General features: G+C 31.5%; 1 protein-coding gene across 1 annotated transcript; it reads right to left on the reverse strand.

Moving 5' to 3' along the window:
- Positions 1-5,758: 5,758 nt before the first annotated feature.
- On the reverse strand, positions 5,759-8,760 carry LOC128180710 (pancreatic secretory granule membrane major glycoprotein GP2-like). Its single transcript, XM_052848835.1, has 4 exons — positions 8,635-8,760; positions 7,530-7,738; positions 6,925-7,277; positions 5,759-6,011 (listed from the first exon to the last, which is right to left on the reverse strand). The coding sequence occupies exons 2-4, from the start codon at positions 7,587-7,589 to the stop codon at positions 5,759-5,761; spliced, it is 666 nt and encodes a 221-aa protein (XP_052704795.1). The 5' UTR covers positions 7,590-7,738; positions 8,635-8,760.
- Positions 8,761-21,528: the final 12,768 nt, after the last annotated feature.

A 21,528-nucleotide genomic window follows, 5' to 3' on the forward strand; every position in this document is an offset into this window, starting at 1 on the left:
CAGGCAAGTGCAAGCTCTTTCTCCCCCCCCCCCCCCCCCCGCCCACCCTCATGAACATATGAATTTCGTTCAATGCACACGTTCTTTTTATCTAAATATACTCTCAGAAGATTTATTTGTATGAAAATGTTTAACTTTTAACCATTAACAGTCTCTTCTTTTGAATACATGTTAAGTTTGGCCTTAATTAATCTAATTTTTCAAATAACGAGATTGGTAAACAATAAAGACGTAGAGTTTCTATTTAAATAAATATCATACATATGTTACATATACACTGTTCCAGATCAAGGAGAATGAACAAGAATGTTTAGAATACGTAATTTACTTAGTCAGGGATTCATGATCAGTGCACGATATCGTATTTCACAAGATATGAAGGTATTATTAAAATGACATTAAAATAACGATACAATTTCGAAAGGTTTCGTTTTTGATGCGCTGTACGGCTGAGATTAAGAGACGACACTACAATGCCATATTTCAATGTCATTCACAAGGGTGGATTTTATTCTCACCTCAAAAAAGGACGATTTGATCATTTTACACAAAAACTTGTGGTTTAAGATATGCGCCTGATGTTTCTCTGTTGCTGCTTTAAAAAAAATAGGATCAGTTTACACCGACTTTATAGTCGATCGTTTGAAAAATTGAAAGACAGAATATGTGTACAGGCAGGGATGGCTTCCCCCTATGTATGGAATTTGTAGACTGCACTTTTTAAAATCGCTATTTTTGTTGTTGTGCATATACAAACGTGTACCTTGATTAAATTCACCGCCAAATAGTTTTACAATAGTAAACAATTTCAAATCGAAACTTTTTTAATCTGTTTTGATATGTAGATATACATTTTAAAGCCTTATAGTTATTTTATGAAAGATTATCATTTGTTCTTTTCTATTCATAACTTTATTATCTTACACTTATTATCCCAAACGATGCTTGTATCTGATATAAATACAACTAAGTTATTTTATGAGTAAAGTCATGTAAAACATTGTTTCAATATTTAAAGGGAAACCTTGAGAGACCGGTAAATGATAAATGCTTTCTATCATTCTTTATGATAGATTAGGATACTTTTTTAACGTTCAGCCCTACAGACATCAAACTATTTCATACATTGCTTAAATGCAGATTTGTGTCTGAAAATTTATCCAAAATAGCAAACAGATGTAAAACCATTGTCAGGTGATATCATTTAATAGAACATTACAATTATGGATAATGGTTTTCGAAAATGAATAAAAGTTAGCTGCTAGGAAAAATAGACTACATTAATACACGCCTATTTCAATTTCATTCACAAAAATGGTTTTTATTTTTATTATTTTTTTTTTTGTTTCGAAAAGGATGTTCGGGTCATTTTACACTCAGACTCATGAAAGATTTGCTGTTACAAAAGTTGTGGTTTAAGATATGCACGTGATGTTTTATTGTTTTTTTTAAAGATTGGATCATATTATATAGATCGTTTACACACCCGGTAGGTTTGGAAAAAAAAACCCTGATACTAAGGACAAAATATGTGTACATTAGTCCGGCTTCCCCTAAGTATAAAATTTGTCGATTGCACTGAGACAAAACCTGCAAATATTCGTTGTACAAACGTGTATCATTATCGAATTCACTGTATAAAAGTTTAGTTATAGAAAACAAATCAATATATTTATCAAAACTTTTTACTTTATCATTTTAATATGTAGAGATTAAGTGTTTAAACCTTATTGATAATTTAAAAAAAGATAATTATTTGTATTTATTCCGGTCAATAACTTTGATCCTCATTGCCAATGATCCTTTGCCTTATACACCCGAAGATGCTTGCATCTGACTAAAAACAAGCAAGTTTGTATGAATATAGTGACGTAAAACTCATTTAAATTTCAAAAACATGTGTCAGTTTTAATTAATATTTATGTTTGATATCATCTGATTCTGGATAAATAAAGAAAAGCGTATACATTTAATCGTTTGGAGAATTGGTGTTAGTTTCAAGATATGGAATGATATAGAAAAGTAAAATGATGAACTTGAATTTTGATCATTATATTGTACAAAACGTAATCTTGCAGGTGTCACTACAATATTACATTTTACTATATATTCTTGCCAAAATTGCTCAACTTTAGATACAGATTAAAAATTCAAATCGAACTTCTGGAAAAAATCCTCTTGACATCTTTTTAAACAACGCTTCATTTACAATTTTCTAGCAAAATACACACGTGCATCCAGCAAGGCGTAAGACTTTGTTTACCTCGAAGTTACACATGTGCTTGAAAATCAAGCTCGGGCCTTTTCACCCCCCTCCGGAAAGAACACGCATCAAAAATTCAAATGACCTCGCATTATTACAAAAATGGGATAGTTAGACCTCTTACACATTGTTTTTCATCTCATAAACAAAATCAGCTCCTGTCGCGTGCGGAACCGCCCCGAATTCAATGGAAAATTCGGGAATTATTTTGGCTCAGCCATGTTTTGACGTGAACCTTCAGTGAAATACTGTTATGACACCTGCAATGTAACTCATTTTTTGTTATCGCAAAATCAACATTAATAAATTGATTAATACTCATTGTGTTGTGTGAAAAAAAAAAATTATGAAGATATCTACTCATTTCAGACAGTTATGAGCGATTTTTTAACACCACGGTGTACATGGTGGCCACTGATTTATGAAAATATGATCAAAGTTATACTGTATGCATTTACACGGTGTTTTGATATTCAGTGATTTTTTGGTTTTAAATTGACAAGTGATGTATGAAAATGTATAAAATGACGCAAATTAATTAATATCATGTGGACCCCTGAAATTAAGTCAGCAAAATATTCCATGACACTGCCTCTGGGGGGTGGGGTAGAGAAAACGTCATTATTTCATACAATTTATGAAAATAGTGAGAACCTCTGTCCAAAATAGCATGGTCTGGTTCTAATCTAAATTACATGAGTGATGCGTCTCAGCTGTTTTCCGCTTTCATATCAATATTTCTCAATTTTGGACATAATTTGAGAATTTCTTACTGTAACACAAGGGCCTAAACAACCGATTTTATTTGAAACTCACACCCCGTAGAAGATTTTGTTGCTTACGACGATGAATACTACATCGTATTTGATCTGCTGAAAATTTTCCGGGCAATTTAGACGGTCCGATCTATTATAAATGGGTCATTGTTTTGAGGCAGTAGAACATTTCAGAGGAAATGTGGGCTAATTTTGTATGCATCATTAAAAACAAAATAAGCGTGCTGCTGGCTACAAAACCCCATTGTTTGTCATTTTACGTCTAAACACACTGATTCAACACCTAAAACACAGGTAAAACACTTTTTAACACAGCAAACCCGTTTCCCTGCAGGTGTCAATACAGTATTAAATTTTACTATATTTTCTTACCAAAATTGCTCAACTTTAGATACAGATTAAAAATTCAAATCGAACTTCTGGAAAAAATCCTCTTGACATCTTTTTAAACAACGCTTCATTTACAATTTTCTAGCAAAATACACACGTGCATCCAGCAAGGCGTAAGACTTTGTTTACCTCGAAGTTACACATGTGCTTGAAAATCAAGCTCGGGCCTTTTCACCCCCCTCCGGAAAGAACACGCATCACAAATACAAATGACCTCGCATTATTACAAAAATGGGATAGTTAGACCTCTTACACATTGTTTTTCATCTCATAAACAAAATCAGCTCCTGTCGCGTGCGGAACCGCCCCGAATTCAAAGGAAAATTCGGGAATTATTTTGGCTCAGCCATGTTTTGACGTGAACCTTCAGTGAAATACTGTTATGACACCTATAGTCATTTTTGGAACTTATGTGCTTATAATGTGCTTATAATAAAAATCTAAACGGTTTTGACGTTGTTACTAAGGTTTTTTTCCGCATTTCACTTTTGGCATTTTATATTTATTTTATAAATTAGCAAATGATCAGTTTGGTAAGCAGCAAACACTTTATTTTTAGAGACAATGTACAAGTACATGTATGCACAATTTCCTTTTGAATGAACGAATAAGACGTTTTGAATTTAGGACCTGGACTTTTTTTTAACACGAAAATGGTTTCAACATATATTCAATACATACATACATGCATTACATACATACATACATACATACATACATACATACATACATACATACATACATACATACATACATACATACATACATACATACATACATACATACATACATACATACATACATACATACATACATTCATACATACATACATACACCAAAAACCAATTGATATCATTTTAGATAAGAAACTTCTATAATGGTCTTAGGAAATGAAAAAATAAATGACTGCATGGTGAAAGAAATGATACATTGTTTAAACCCACACTTAACTAGGTTGTATTTATATTCTATAAACTGTGCAACAATCTCAATCTAACATATTATTGGTCTTGGAAATATCACTTTCTAAACGTTGTTTCCCCTAAAGCATGATAATAAAAGTACTCTTTTTCTCTTGATTCTAATGCAAGGGAGGCAACCTGAATTTAAAAAATGCAATACTATCGCAATTTTGTCTATATAAGTGGGGAATATTTACTTATGCGACATGTGTATTTGTTGATCGTTAATACGAATGTTCATTCACTGGACAATCATATTATACACTGATATACAGTTACACTTGCCTCGCTCTAATTTTATCATTTATCTCAGTACATGTATTTTATTCAACTGAAAGAGATAATGATGACTTATCTATTTACACAGTTATGTGTTTATTTTCTGTTCATTTAAATATCGACGTCTACATGCCTTATGTATAAAAGAAAATTGCTAACGCCTGAACATCTAAAAACAAAAAGTTGATCATACCAAAAAAAATTTGCGCTGCCTCGGATTTTTCTTTGAGTCAGCACATTGCATTGTTAAGTGACTTAGTTTTAACAATTGTCTATGCATCATATATCTTAATAATCCACGTATATATATCATAACTATATCTTTTACATTTAATGTATTATCATTGCAAAACGGAAATGACCTGTCATGTATCCTAATAACGACTTCTTATGAAAATTGTACGACATTTTATCTCAGAATGAATTTCAATTTGTTTTATCTCGTTATAGCTTTCAAGTATATATATTCGTTTTCCACTTATTTTTACAAGTCATTAACTCACTGGTACCAATATAATATATTGCATTTTTGGCAGTATTGTTTGAATGATGTTCCTTTTAAACCTGTTAACGATTAATCTCGAATCCAAATATAATTTGAATGCATATGGTATCATAATGGTGTCGCCTTATTTACAATATTCAATAGATAATCGGTATTTAGATTTACATTAACGAGAGAAAGGGGGAAAACAAAGAAGCTATCTTATTTCGACTTTTTATATTGATAGTGATAAATGCTATATAGTAGATACATTGCATATTTTCATTATAAATCAACATTTCCTATTGTGCAATCATTAGCATTACAAAAATGCATAATACTCAGTTATAGTTCATTTTTAAATGCAAAATTATTCCTGTGTTTTGCGTCATAGTATAAATGTGCAATGTATGAATCAAAGATCTGGGATCTGTTCAGAAACATTCATTTTGTTTAAAAACGGATATACTGCATTGACGCTGAAAGTTGTGCGGGAGACCTGAAAATATAAAAGAAAAACATAACCTAAATATTTCCTCCCATTTAACATTAGAATTTAGCAAGTTTTAATCGGATATTGTGAATTATAACCTACCATATTCAGCTAACGACGTTTTTCTTCATCATTGTCGGTATCATTTTGGATATTGATAACGTAATTTTCCCTTAAACTTCTGGCCACATTACTAGAACACGTGGGTTGACAGGCGGGAGAATGATCATTTTTCTGACAGAAAGTAGCGTTACAGTATAAATGCACAGTACCATGACTGCTAGAGAACTCAACATACTGGAAGGAGAACCTTGTTTCGTGATCTAACTGATAGAATACTACAGCATTAGGATCAATTACACACCTGCAAAGACACAAAAGTACATTCACGTAGTAGACGTAAATACATGGCAGATTCATAACATACAGTCCATCTGATGGTGCGCATAAATGAACATGTACGAGTGAAAAGGTGGAAATCTATGCTGCATATAACTTGTGTGTTCTTCAACATTACGATTTACCATTTATACGAGCGAATGCTTATAAAGTAATTAGTGTTTGTTAAAGTTCGGACTGCAGTGGACAACGGTAACAAGATTTATTAAAACGTATGAAATTTGTTTCAAATAACACTCGCTGAACAACATTAAACAAGTGCTTTAAATAGACAGACGCAAGAAGAATGTGATCCCTGCTGAACTGATAAAAAGGATTTCTTTACATTTAGGCAGGTGTTAGGGAAACTAGTGGCGTTAACCATCCTTTAAATGAATTGTTTATACAGTGTAGCAATAAGTTATATATTAATTGTCAATAGAAAGTGACTGTATTTAAGAAAAATGGACGAATTAAGAAAACAAATCGCTAAGTTACATCTATTATGTATTCTCAACAACATTCGATATATATTTGTATGATATATATTTGGTATTAGATATAATTAGATATTGCAAATGTAGACTTCAGACCATATTCACTACGACAAAAATATCGGGAAAAAGTAAAGTGGTTAAATTTTCTTATACTAAAAAATACTTATTAAACACTTTTCGTCCGTGGTTTACAATTATCATTAAACAAAAAGTATCATACCCGTGACATTCATTATGTTATCTGATATTTTCTGTTACTGTTTCGTATTAATAAATGTATTGCTAAATGGTAATGCAATCATTGGCAATTGAATAATTCTCATAAAAAGACAACTATGTAGTGTTATAAAAATACTGCAAGGGGATTTAAGGTACTTGTAAATGATGTGAAAAAATGTTTACCCATCTTTGATGATATAATACTGCATCCCAAGGTCAGTGATAACCGCTGGTGTGATATAGCAGTGTGATAATCTCATTTTTATGTTACTGTCCGTGACGTCACTCAATGCCCGAACATATAGCTTCTCTCCAGCTTGGCATCTATTGAAATCCTTGGCCCTTGTGAGCGCGGGGTCAGAAAAGTATTGAAGATGAACTTGTCGATCCGTAGGTGTTGAAGAAACCACATCAAGAGAGAAAAATTTGCAAAGCAGTTTCACTTGAAGTCGAACTTCACGAATTATGAAGTGGTACAGACGATCATGACGGGCGCAGAGAAGTTCATTGCTGTATTCAATACCTTCCGTCAGATTCTGTAAAGAATTAAGACTAATGGCTAAATACCTTTTCATGTATTTTTCTTCCGAATGTTTCCTTCAGGATTACTTTTCTGTGCAAATATAAACACCGAAGTGATTACTCCATAGTTAGTTACTTGTAATAGTCTGGTAGAATTGCATGTTGATAGTTGTGTATGCATACCATATGCTATACAAAAATATGATAATGTATATATTTTATGTCGTCGTACACAATAACAATTTTAACATTTTTCATTAAATTACCTTTTCAATTGTTTTGCAGTCCTTGTAATTTTGTCTGAAATAGAGACTATCACCATGCATACTTCCGGTACAGTTAGCGTTGTCAAAACCTATATAACATTCATCTGGATCAAAATCCGGGTATTTTTGACGCAAAGGTTGAAGATCCACTGTGATGTTCCATGCGTCATCAAGACAGCTGACAAAGACTGATGACGAGGAAGATGTATCTGAAAACATAAGGTACAAAAGTGCATCTCGTGTAATTAAGTACATGTATTTAATTAGTATTTTTTTGAAGATGTGGTCTCATATGTAAATGCAACGGTGTATGCATACAAATTACATAACGCTCTCAAATGTTTTAACGTGCGCTACTGCGTTATGAAACTTTGTTTACACATACCGTTGAAGTCCACATCTTTAAAAGAATTAATTATTTAATGCTTACATTTGCGTTTTTTCACTTTTTCCCTTCCAACAATTTTGACTATTTCAAAATATCCGTGGGTTTTTTAAAAAACGAGTTGTGCGCAATCAACGGAAAAGGCATTGACACAGCCGAACTATGCTGCCAATCCTATAGATTATGGTTTTCTATTTCCACAATTTTGTTTTCATTTTGATATAAGATTAATACAATCTATGGTATTCTAATAAATATAAAAGTAATTACTTGAATTTATTCAAGTATAAAAAATATTCACAACAATGAAATAATTATATTTATAAGCATACGTATAATACCAGATCGATTGTAATCCGGTTTGAAGTCGCGAGGAGAGTCAGTCAAGTTCTATAAGAAATACTAAAGAAATATTGTTTTCATACGCACCAGATTTGGTGGTATGATTTTCTGTGTTGTAAGTAAATAACACTCATATCAATTAAAGAAATTTAAGGGGGGGGGGGGGGGCAGAAAGTGAATGAAAATATATATGAATGATTGCCATAATGACAAACGTATATTTACCCATTTTCCATTTAAATCAATATCTGGGCAGTTCGTTTTGGGCGTATCCTTCAAATGTTTTTTTTTTATTTGTATACAATATGTCAATAAATTAGTAGTTGAAATTAAATAGGTATATTCATTGACAATTTTCATACAAAGTTGAATACTCACCTGTTTCACAAGTGTGTCCAGTATAGCTATGAGGACACGCACATGTGTATCCTGTTTGGGAACTAGTTTGAAAACATGTGCCCCCATTTTGACAATGGTTGATTGGACAAGCGCTTTTCGTTGTTGTTCTTGCAATACCTGATTTATTCATAACAATCATAAACAAACATAATGTTAAAACCGATATCGAAACGTTTGTAACACTTTTCAACCTTTAACGTGTTCCAGGACATTTAATGTCATATAATTTCATTGTTCAAGATATTGATTACGTATAATATCGTGTTTTCGTGTCACGCAAAGTTAAATATAATTTTGAAAATTGTAAATTATGCATGCATAGATAGCAAAGTAACTCCTTCAAAATATTCGAAGTATCTTCACACGTTACAGAAATTCATGGCAATATTTTAATCGTTTGTACTTAAAGGTGCATGGTCACGATCTTCCATTTTAAAAAAAAATGTTTTAAATGTTTATAATGCTTCAGTAAAGCATTAAAATAGGCAACCACCATTTGAGGGTCATTCGTTGAGTCATAAGCAACATACAGCATTCACAATTCTCTGTTAGCTGTTATGAAACAAAGCTAAGGCGATGTTTTCGATTACATTTTGAATATTCCATGTTTAGACCTATAGCTTCATTGAAAGTGACAAAACAATTGGAACTGTCCATTTATATATCAAATCGAATCAGCAGATAGAAATATCAGATTGAAAAGAGCTTTAACGGGTTTATTTACCAATGTGAATAAAAACAAGGCACGATCCTTGTAAACATTTACTTATTATTTTTGTTGATAATTGGAAATGCATTACTAACGCATTGTTAATCATAAAAATTGAAAAATATTATTTGGCCAAAATTGTGACCATGCCCCTTGAATTTATCAAAATATTTAACATGCACATTGTTTAAGTGTGTAATGCGTTGCATTCATAAAAAGTACGTTGAAAATACAAAAGCGTAATTAAATAAAACATGCCGTATTGACAGTAAGCTCCATCAAGTCCTTCCGGGCATATACATGTGTAACCGTAATTTGAACTGACAACACATGTACCGCCGTTCTTGCACGGTGTCGAGGTCAAAGTGCAAGGGTTTCCTACCGTCGTCCTCTGATTCAAATGAATGTTACCAAACTCATAAGGTACTGAAATTAAAAAAAAGTTTTTATTTGTTTATAAAATCATTTATATTGATATATTTTTTAGCTATGTGACCTGGATTACAGAACTATTTAAAATTTTCACTATCGGATTACGTCTAGATTAAACTCATTACAGATAATCAGTTATACATTTATGTAATTGCACATGAAGATTTTATCAAGATTAACAGCTAACCACAAGAAACCCCAGCGTCCTCCCCGTGACCACAGTCAGTGTTTCCCCATCCATTTGAGGGACAGTCTCCGATCTCTGTCTCATTCCCCACACATTGTAAATTGTCTTGCCAGATTGGTCCGTATCCGTTTGAAAAGTGGGCATATTTAAACACTTGACTGCAAAGGAAGGAAAGCCAATTATTCCTATCATTAGAATATTTTTCCCTTAATAAGTGAGAAAACGTTCAGGCCTTTCGAAATTAATACCTATAAAAACAATTATTTCATAAGCAGAACCAAAACCCAAAACTGTTTACTTGTCATCATTTGTCATCATTTTTAATTTGTAAACTCTTACAACGAGTTGTAGGCATTGGGTTGCCTATATTGAACAGTAAAAAAAAAATTAATTAACTGTGAGAAATGATCATTCATTATTCATCTACCTTGCCTCTTTGTAACCAATCATTCTGCAGATGACATCACCATCTGCTTTATCAAACATGTCGTCACAGACCGTACCCCATTTCCCGTCATGCAACAGCTCTACTCTACCTTCCGTCTCAGACTCTCCATTTATAAGTCTTACAACTATGAAACACGTTCTAATTTTATATGTTTCATTTTCATAGAAAGGGAAAAAACATGTATCATCATTGAAAATTGTATTTATTCATTAACATGCGTATGATATAGGAAAAAGTGGAAGTATAAACCGATGAATTAACTCACGCTTCGTAATTTAGTAAATTTATTAGATTTTGTTGTATATACAGACCTTATAGTTTGTGCAGAAAATTGTTTTTGATAAATCCTGCAAATATCCCGTAAAACTTACGTGTTGGAGAACTGGTTGTTGTAACTTCAATGTAAGATAATACTTGTATTTTTAAGAGATGACAGTTTATAGAAAAAAGTGTAAAGATGAGTAGTAAGGCTTGACATTTTTTAACTGCAAATATTAAGTTGAAAATATATATTTTTTTTAGAATTGTATGTATGTATTTTGCAAAGACTGTTTTACATTAAAATTGAACAAGAAATGATTTATATTACTTACCTATCGGATTTGTTGAATATCCTGCTTAAAAGAAATAAAATGAAATACTTAAAAAATGTGATTTTCTCATACATATCAAGTTATTTATCAACCTTTTAATCCTTTCTTTCTAACTATCAGATTTTGTGTTTTAAACTACAGCAGAAGGACAAAATATTGAAAAAAAGTTTTATAATTGTAAACTAAGTTTATGTTCATAAATACCTCTAACACTTATTAAGTATTTATCTGAAACAGGATTGAAAGACTTTATAGTCATATGGTCTCACACAATGGCAAAAATATTTTTAGAAACATTTCCAAGAAGATTATGTTTCTCAAAACAACTGTTTTTAATCGTATATAACGTTTATAAATATGTAGTAGAAACAACAGTTGGTGACACAACACAACACATTGTTATTACCCCCTTGTTATTATTATTAAGGTAAGGGCTGTAGAATTTTGTGTTATAATGAGATTTCGCGTTGCACAAAGCACCTTATACATGTAGATGTACAAACAACCAGTCAAAGACATCAATTTCCATCTGAAATTCTACAAATGTATTGTCAAGGTACACTTTTTAATGACAATTTCGAACTAAGTTCTTGAAATTGATACTTTGATGATTTTATTTGTTTCCTCGCTGTACTGTTTCAATTCATTTGTTATTACATAATTGTTTCTTCTCCTGGTCAAGTGATCAACATACCAATATTTGAAACAAAACAGTTTGATAAAACATTGGATTCCAAATGAGTTCGAAGCCTTATTAGATATAAAGGTATGTTTTAGAACCAAAGCATCTCATAAATTTAAAATTCTTATATCATTCATCTGCTTACTTTTGATTGATAAACAGCTGATAGTCTCTTATGAATCGTTTTTTTTTTCGAAGGCTCAGGAGGCTCATTTGAGATTCGAGATACGAGATTCGAGATTCGTACTTTTCGTTACGAAAACAAACGCAAACCTGTACAATGTAATTCAACAGCCTCATCACAAAATCTCTGGAAAATGTAGCAATAAGACAGGTCTGGATAGGAACAGCGAAGCAGCTGGGATCTATAACGGTCGTACATTATTGTTCTACAACATACGAAATCACAAAATTAGTTTATGAATTGTTTCCTTAATTTGATTTATATATGTTAATGAACATTTCAGAAACTTTCAATGTAAAAGTTAAACAAAAGTTTTGAAATATCCTGTTGGCGTTTTTTCTTCTCATACATGTATTTTAGAATATGTTTTTTTTTTCATCGAAAAAAAAGTTTTTGCTGAATTTCATAGTATGCCTGATGATTTTTGTTCAATTTTTACAGGAAATTAAATAACAATATGATGTCATTTTAAGAAATCAAGCTTTGTTTTAGAAACGTTATACTTCATCCTTAGGAATGTTCATACAGCCTAATATACTGTCTGACGTTTGACTGATGTCAAATTTAAAAAATAATTTTACGTAAAGTTTTATTGATTATAATTATTACTGTTCAACGGTACTCGACTTGCTTATGCTTTCATCTTTAACCAGATCATAAAATATATTTTTTAAAAAACGTTGCCTCTATGGCATACTAGTATTTCTTAATCGAATATACCTGTTATGCGACCCATACTGCAGCCCTTTTGATTGGCAGAGTGCCTCCCCTGCTGTTTTGGTGAAGGATCTATAACACAGCTCCCTACCGTTGAGTTTGATGTGTCCCCCATAGCGAAAAGGAAACAGTACATCAGATATTCCTGTCGCAAAATAGATACTTATCTATACTACTACTGTGGAATCATTAGATTTTGTGGTGGCTCAATTTTCGTGGAATTCGTGGGTATCTCTCATCCACGAATTAACATCCTCCATGAATTAATAAATTAGAGTAATAAAGTCATATATCCTTTGTAGGTTTTAGAGAATACACGAAATTACGTCCCCACGAACCAGTAAAATTTAAGCAATCCACGAAAATTGGCCCCCACGAAATTTAATGATTCCACAGTATATTAAAATAATATACTCAAATTTTTGGGTTTTAATACCGAGAAATTGGGAGAGTATTGTCTTTTTCATATACATTTTAAACATTATTGGTACTTGAAGATTACCAATTTGTTTTTATTTTTTCTCAATCAAGCTTTGCTTATTAATAATAAACAAAAATTCCTTTTAAAATCCGGAAATCATCTGATTTTTTGGATTTTACAATCCTGCACAGGCGCATTACACGCTAAATCACGCGAGGCTCTATAATTTATGTTTCCACAATATCATATTTGCATGGATAAACTCAGAACCAATACTACAAATACGTGTACATTTTCATTCAAAATTTGACATATATTCTATTCACCAAAGTAAATATGGGAGATAACTATAACTCAGTGCATGAAATATGAAAAGTCCCGAGAGTTCCGAACGTCAACATTGTGTGTAGATTCGAAGCGAGTAAAAGATTAATATCATAGACATAAATAACATTAATTTATAACAGTTATTTATGTCTCTCTTAATATGAATTACATTTTAGATGAAAGGTATTTACAGTCTCAAAATGGTTTGTAATGAATAATTTAACTGTGATTTTCAATGCAGCCTTCGTTAATTTTCTCCAAAATCGTTTCGGGGCGATTGTTCAATGTTTGCCTACATTACATGTATAGGGAGACATTTCAACTGTGGTGAAGGCCTGTCCCAAGGCACAGTTACATTGTAGATTACTCTAACTAAGCAGAAGGTATTGAAATTAATAGTATTATTGTAGGCTGAAAGCTTGGTTTAGTTATGTAAATGTCATCAATACGGTGTGTCGATGTATCTACTTCGTAAACGTCCGATATCATTTGCAATGTCAACCCATGCACGCACGGGTCAAAGTCTAGTATGTTCTAAAATAGAACTGTAAATTCAAAAAGGCCAGAAAAAGGATTTAAAGTGACAGTGGGAATATTCCCATGCGTTGATTAATCTTACCTACTGTACGAGCGTAGACTACAAAATAAAATCATTACATATATTAGATTTAAGTTGAAAAGTAGGTTCTTAGATATTGCATTTTGATGTATTAAAAATACATATTTACCTGGAATTGTCATTCTGGAGGACAATGAGGTAGTTGCTTTAGAACTGATCTTTGTTTGATGAACTGGTGTCGTATGGACTTCAAAATAAACACAAGTGATTTAAAACCTCAAACACCTCTTTAGCACTACATTACTATACTCTGTTCCAAGATATCCTGAATTTACATTTTGCTTAATTGCATTATATTTATAAATATTTCAGGGTCAAAACGATGTTCATTCAAAAGTATGAAACATGTCCATGATTTCTCAGTGGAAACGCCCCTGTTAGCTCATCAGGTTTAAATACAATGGTAAAAAATGTTATGTCTACGAGGATTTTGTATTGAAGCAAGTCCGTATGATAACGTTGTAAAATTGTAAAATGTATTCCGAGTGTATTCCGAATTTAGAAAAGATGGAAACATTTCCCATTATAAATCTCCGTAAGGAATCTGTTTTCGTTCCTGTGAATTTTTCCAAGTGAAAGATGACAATGTGTCAATGAAATTATCTTGGAAATTATCCCTTTCAACTATTTCAATTGCACTTCTTTTACAGGTATGTGTATATTTTATTAAGAATCGTCCAAATGGGCTGCATAAATATCTTGGGACAGACTATACATAACTATACTCCGTAAATACACATTTCAAACTGGATGGCATGTAGGAACAACGTCTGATATATAACATATATTACATGTAACTATGTCCTTGTACAAGTTTGTATATTCGTTTATTTAGTAGGAAAGGCTAATATTTGATCAGTCTAATGGAGAGAAAAATCACAATTTTATAACGCTAGGAAAAACACCTGGCGATTCATTATTTAAAATACTGCTACAATGAAGAAGATTGTTAACAACACTATGCTATTGTAGGCAATTAAGTTGTTGAAAAGTAGGAAATTCTGAAAAGGGTTAATTTAATAATGGCATTTTCCTATTTAAACAATTTCAATTCCCCTTAACATAGAATGACATTATTTAAATTTGGAAACAGTGTGATTTGCATATAAAATAGATGTTGGAAAGGAATGCGATAGAAAGGTCAGACACATGTGCTAGTGTATTATTCAATTGTATAAATTTTTACTTAGTATGTTATGGTGCTAGTTTATTATTTCGTGATATTCTTGGGCACCTCTCATCAACGAATTAACATCCCCCAAGAATTAATAGACTAGGGTTTCAAAGTCATATTTCCTTATGTTGGTTTGAGTAAATACACGAAAGTACGTTCACACGAACCTGTAAAATGTAAGTAATCCAGGGAAATTGGTCCCCATGAATTAAAATGATTCCACAAATCATTCTCTAGTATTAATATTTATATTGTATGGTATGATGACAGTATATCATTCTAATGTATAATTTTTTATATTGTATGGTATGATGACATGGTATTATCATACTTTTATATTATGGGTTGTGTATATGTATTCGGAGAAGAAATTGAATAAAACATTGAAATGTGATTGACAATCCCGTCTAAAAATTGAAAACAGTACCTTCCGTTGACAAATTGTCAGCAAAACAGCAGAGATACTACGTCTAAAACGACGATTTAAGGACTATTTTGCAATCAGTTGGATATGCATGTAATAATAATTCTATGAATGGATAGTACCATTGTAGAAAATCTAAAAACAAATAATTAAATGACTTTGTCTGAATTTTCAAACATTTAAACTATAGAGATTGATTTTACATTTTTAAATTTCAGCTTAAATTCATTATCAAAAGTATTTCAACGGTACATAGATATGTTTGATCAATAGGGTTAGACGAAAGTGTGTCTGAGATTAGTGTGTTTGTTTTGGGTTGATATATAGTTTGGGTCATGTAATAATTGTGTCATATAATATGTAAGCATCAGGGAGAACACACACCTTTTATAAATCATACCATATTTTTGACTCATCCATTGATCTATTATCTCAAAATATATATCTTAAGAGTTCTGTCAAGCTTAAAAAGGAAAGACGTGTGTTCAAATTGAATAAATATAAACTATATAATAGACAACTCGGAAAAAAACCATATTGTTCTATACTTTAAAAAGGTAAACGTTTTAACATGTCTATTTATTTATTAACTATCGCGAGTCCGTGGGAGGTTAAACAACTATTCCTTTTAAAGGAATGAACGGCATGTGAAACAAGTTGTCAAAATGAAATGTTTTGCCAAAAGTACAACATGCATTATATAGGACAAATTGCGTTGTTTGTTGGCTTCCGGAACAACCAAGAACAAATACACTCTATATTTAGTAGGAAAACTATTTCCGAACAACATTCATACGCATGTAATGAAAAACAAAACATGATTTAAACCATAAGTAACTGTATAAATGGTTAAATTTAAAATCAACTACATTGTTCCTTGGCTTTAGAACTATTAATTGATGATTAACATGAAAAGCTTCACCTCATTCATTTTTCAGGCCATGATTCTTGATACCGTGGGAGTAAGACTGTCAATATTGTTTGTAATGCGCGTTGTATTGTTACACTTACAGAGTCACATTTTACTTTGTCAAAATGCTCCATTCTTTAGTAAATTCCCGTTTTTTATTTAAATTCCCGTATATTTATCATTGGTTCCTTTTCAAAACAGTGCTTGTCATTACATAATCAGCCAGATGTCGCGTGGTAAATGTTTGTTTAACTATATGCGGGGATTCCTGCACTTGTCTCGTGTCGGACTTCTCAAGTTAATCGGATGTTTGAAAATTTATCAGTTACGATTATTTGATTCACAAGTATTTCATCGTAAGTAATCCGTTATGCAATTATTGTTTTCCTAATTGAAAATGTAAATCTGCACCGTGATTACGACCAAAGAGAGCTAAAATATTTCAGAAAAATTAAAACCATTTGCAAGAATAGACGATCAAGACCTACTGTATGAAATACTAAAATTAATTAACAACAATGTTCTCCAAACCGGATGTTGCCTAATCCGACCAAATTTTTCAGAACCATCCTCCGCCGGATTAGACAAGTTTTACTGTATGTGGATGCGTTAACTTTACCTAAACGAAAAGAAATTAAAACGTTACTTGAAATATACCACATTTTGAAAACGAGGCTATTTTAAAACCAGGTAAACACGTTCTTACCTCACACATGGATGACTTCTTAAAAGAATAATGTTTAGAGTGCAGGTAAAATACTTCGGATATAACCACTTTTTGTTTGGTAATAGAACAGGATTTTTCGCTTATTAGACTTGCAAAGCTTGGTTAAGCTGACAGAATGTTTAGATGTGCCTAGACAGGAAAGGCACGAAATGCAAGGTAAATAATAATAAAATGAAACGTCTATATTGACCGCCTTTTTCTACTTAATTCAAGTCGCAATTATAACACTATTGATAAGAGTGTCTGTCTCGATCTTTCCTCACTGTATGTTATATCGTGAGTGTGTGTCAATTGGGTGTGATTTTGTACAATTATCATTTTGAGTTTAAACAAAAATGTCGCCATTTATACATATGTAAGATGATATAAAAAATGCATAACTCATACCTTTAAAAATAGCAAATAAAAAAATCAGTTTAAGAGCTTTTTTTTTTTAAAAGATTGAATTGTAGTACTTATCCATTGAAGCTCCATTTGAAAAAAATGGATGATCAAAATTGAAATAAATGCTACCTCTGACGACCAATAAAAATGGTTAAAATAATTTTATTGATGGGTTTGAATTTGTAAATTCTGTGCTTAGAATTTTGTTAAATTTGATAGCTAAAAAATGTTCAAACCATCGTCTGAGTATAATCCAAGTATCTGAAAAAAAATATTTGTTCTAAAATCAAAAACACATACCATTTTGAAATCAATAGGACTCACTTTCACAATTAAAAATCGCAGAAAATATTTAAAAACTTAAGCTTTATAACAAATCTTTGAGACATGATTCATTAACTGATGAACTGCTTGATGTCTTACCAAAATAACGAAAAGAATTCCCATTGTGAAAGAGTTGTCTAACAGTCAAGCACCTTTTCATTTAATCTAAGTCTTAATCTTGGAAGTCTAATTCATACATAAGTATTCATGATTAGATCACGTGTATGATGAATGATGATGTAAGCAAAGCTTAAATGGACCATCAAGATAACAAAATTGTATGGAATATGTTAATTAGAATTAAACTGTATCGCTATACAAACTCCGTTTTATCTGTTAAAAAAACAATTTTTATTATAAATAACAAAAGTAAATATTAAATAAAACCTTTATTATGATTTTTTCTCCGAAGTAGAAGTATAGATTAAACAGTGTTAATTCGAAAATGCTCCAAGCTTCTAATTTGTAGTAACAGTAAAATTGTATTTTTTATTATGTTTTCGAAAATAACTGTATTTCTATTCAAATCTGTTATTATTAGATTATACAATGGTGCTTTCTAAATCATGCATTATCAGGGTGTTTCGTCGTACTTTGCGACAAAACTTGAATCAATGTCGACACCCGATTATTAAAAGGTGAATGGCCTTAAGATAAATCTGTCTTGTTTGCGCCGGCGTTATCTGTCGTATTTTTGATTCATTTTAACAACTTGAAAATTTTGCCGTTTCTAAACAATAAAACTAATTATTTAAACAAAGATTAAAATAGTGATATTGTACATGATGTAGAATGATATGATAATGGAAGATAATAAATGAAATAAAATATTTTTTTTTTTCATGTTTCATTAAGTAAATGTCGAAAAGAATTTTCGTTTTCTTTCTTAACATTTTGCATCAATATAGTTGAAAGATTTAAACCAAGTTCACAAGACAAGTTCAAAGTTTGCACCATCTCAAATTGTTTGATTGAGGGAAATCTCAAGGATGAAAATCATAAATTTGATTTAATAAGAGTTTGCTAAGTTATCAAGTACTTGGGACTTTGTTTGAGGTTGCAATCATCAAACTGAAAAGAAATCAATGATTGTTTAATCTATATTTCACCTCGGTTATTTTATTCATTATCAACTTTGTAACTAATATAAATCATCTAGCATGGTCAAACGGAGTACGTACAAACCATACTCTTTATGTCTGAAAAATAGAAAATCAAAATTATGTTTTACACCGAAAAAGGTTCAATTTACTATCACTTCAATAAAATATCCTGTCCTTGGTTAAAACAGGTTTTGAGTCTTTTAAGATTTAAGTAAAATCTTCATCTTGCTGGCAATACTTAGTGAGATTCGTTCCATTTTCTGGAGTACAAGTCATATAAATCCCTTTAATCGAATTCTTTTAAAACTGTTTAAGTACTTTCTTACGTTCAAAATTGTGCGTGAATAAAAAATAAATTTTCCATTTCTGAGTGCACATAACACTATACATTTTTATTACAGGAACGAAACAAAGCTTTAAAACTAAGTAAACAAGTTCCAAACGGTAATGTAGAAAACATTACCCAATAAAATTAACTTAAACAAACAAATGACTTAGAAAGTGTTTAAGAATGAAACAATCCGTAGCAGCGAAAATTTCAGTATAAACCAGTGTTGTCTTGAGGAGGGCCGCGGGGGTTGTCAATGACTTAGAGTACAAAACTTTCAAAATACATAATCTTGCCATAGTTTCCGTATGAACCTCATTGGCCTTGGTGTCAATAAGTTACACCTAGTCGCTGTTTAGAGATTTAACCTGCTGTATCACGCTGTTTGATAATGACGTAGGGTAAAGGTTGAACAAACAGGGGGAGATGAATCAGTGTGTCAGAAAAGGTAAACAAAATTGTCAGTGTTACTTTTTAAGTGAAATGAAAATGTGACGTTATTTTTCCGTTATTTGACAACAATCACAAAACGAAATTAATGTATATGTTGTTGGTTTTTTTTTTTTTTGCTCATTGATAATATAATAATTCATAAACGTTTAGGCAACATTTCAAGATGTATACCATTGGGGTTTACTTTCTAAAACAAAAGGTCTACATCACTTATCGCATGTTTTCTTGAAATCTTTAAATTGAAAAAGCTTTCATTTCAAACTAAATTGTTACTATAAAACAAACAAATAAAGGCGTTTAAAGGGACAACAATCTGTGTAAAAAATATAAATTAATATTAATGCAGCTAAAGAGAAAATAAACTGTGAAGAAGTTCTGTAATGTAGAATTCGAATTTCATGGGCTTTTTTGAACAAATCAATATATAACCTAAAATCGTCAACAATAAGTATAGTTCAAGTGTTTCGAGGTGGCTGGACTTTAAAACACACATTTCTTATCTAAAAAAAACAACAGTAATAAACATTTTATAAATCCACATGAATGCACAGATGCATATACGTTTTAAATGATGTTCTACAGGAAGTTGCAAATTTAAGTAAAACTGGATATCAAATTTTAATTGATGGTTTTAAATTTTAGAGAGTTTGATCTTTTATTTCAAAAGTTTTCAGAAAATTATTGCATTGATGAATGTTTGCCAAAGTGATGTGCAATTTCCAGTCATAAGTATGAAAAACGTCATTTATTTTTCATTGGCAAAAGCAGAGACGAGTAGGAATATAATATTTTTAACTTTTTATTTTTTTTGGGGGGTGGGGGGTGGAGTGGGCTTTCTCTTTTTCTCGGGTTTTTCGGGTTCAAATGAATGTGCTCATTAATGCAGGGTCTAAGGAATTTGTGTGAAACTACTTGGGTTCCAATAAAACCAAAGAAAACAGTAGGCTTCTGAACAAAGGTTGTGTTTTTGGAATAAGAAATAGACAGAGTAGATATGGTTGTAGAATACCGCAAGAAAAAAGTCAACAATTGACTGCAGCCCTGATTAAGAAATCTGGTCTCATCTTCTAGCACGAAGAAAAAAAAGAGATATTAACATACTCGTTCAATTTTTCTACTATTGGTCTCCTTTTGATAGGCTTTATGTCTGCAAAGGGTTTGGTAGATTCAATAGGAAGATCTAACATTTCCGGCATCGCTTATTCCCTTAAGTTAGATAATTGGGCCAAAATTAAAATTATATATCTTTCCCCTTACTCGACCGACCCAATTAAATCCCGTTGACTGAATTTTTTTTTTACACATTGAAAATATTTTTTTTATAAGAAACCTGATTTATCCAAATTCGTTTTTAGAATACCCACATCTTTTTCGTTTAACAATTATTTTGATAGTATCGATCATCAACATGGGCGAAATACTCGCTTTTTGATCAGTAACTTCGCCGAAATTTCCTCCCAAAGAGTTGAAGTCGTCCTGATTTCTGAGTTCACGTTCGTGTTATTTAACCCCAGATACATTAAATCGATAATCATTTATTTCAAAAGACGTTTCCACAGTCTCAGTTAACCACTTTTGTGATTAATCGATTGTCTTATTTTTTATTGGTATAAATACGGGGTGATGCAACATATAGCCTACTCACAGTGCATTGAAAATTACACCGCGGGTATGATAAGGCAACTCTCAGCGATCGACTGAGTAAAATTCCTCTGATCGATAAGACG

The sequence above is a fragment of the Crassostrea angulata genome, chromosome 4 (genome assembly GCF_025612915.1).
Source record: "Crassostrea angulata isolate pt1a10 chromosome 4, ASM2561291v2, whole genome shotgun sequence".
Lineage (NCBI taxonomy): Eukaryota > Metazoa > Mollusca > Bivalvia > Ostreida > Ostreidae > Magallana > Magallana angulata.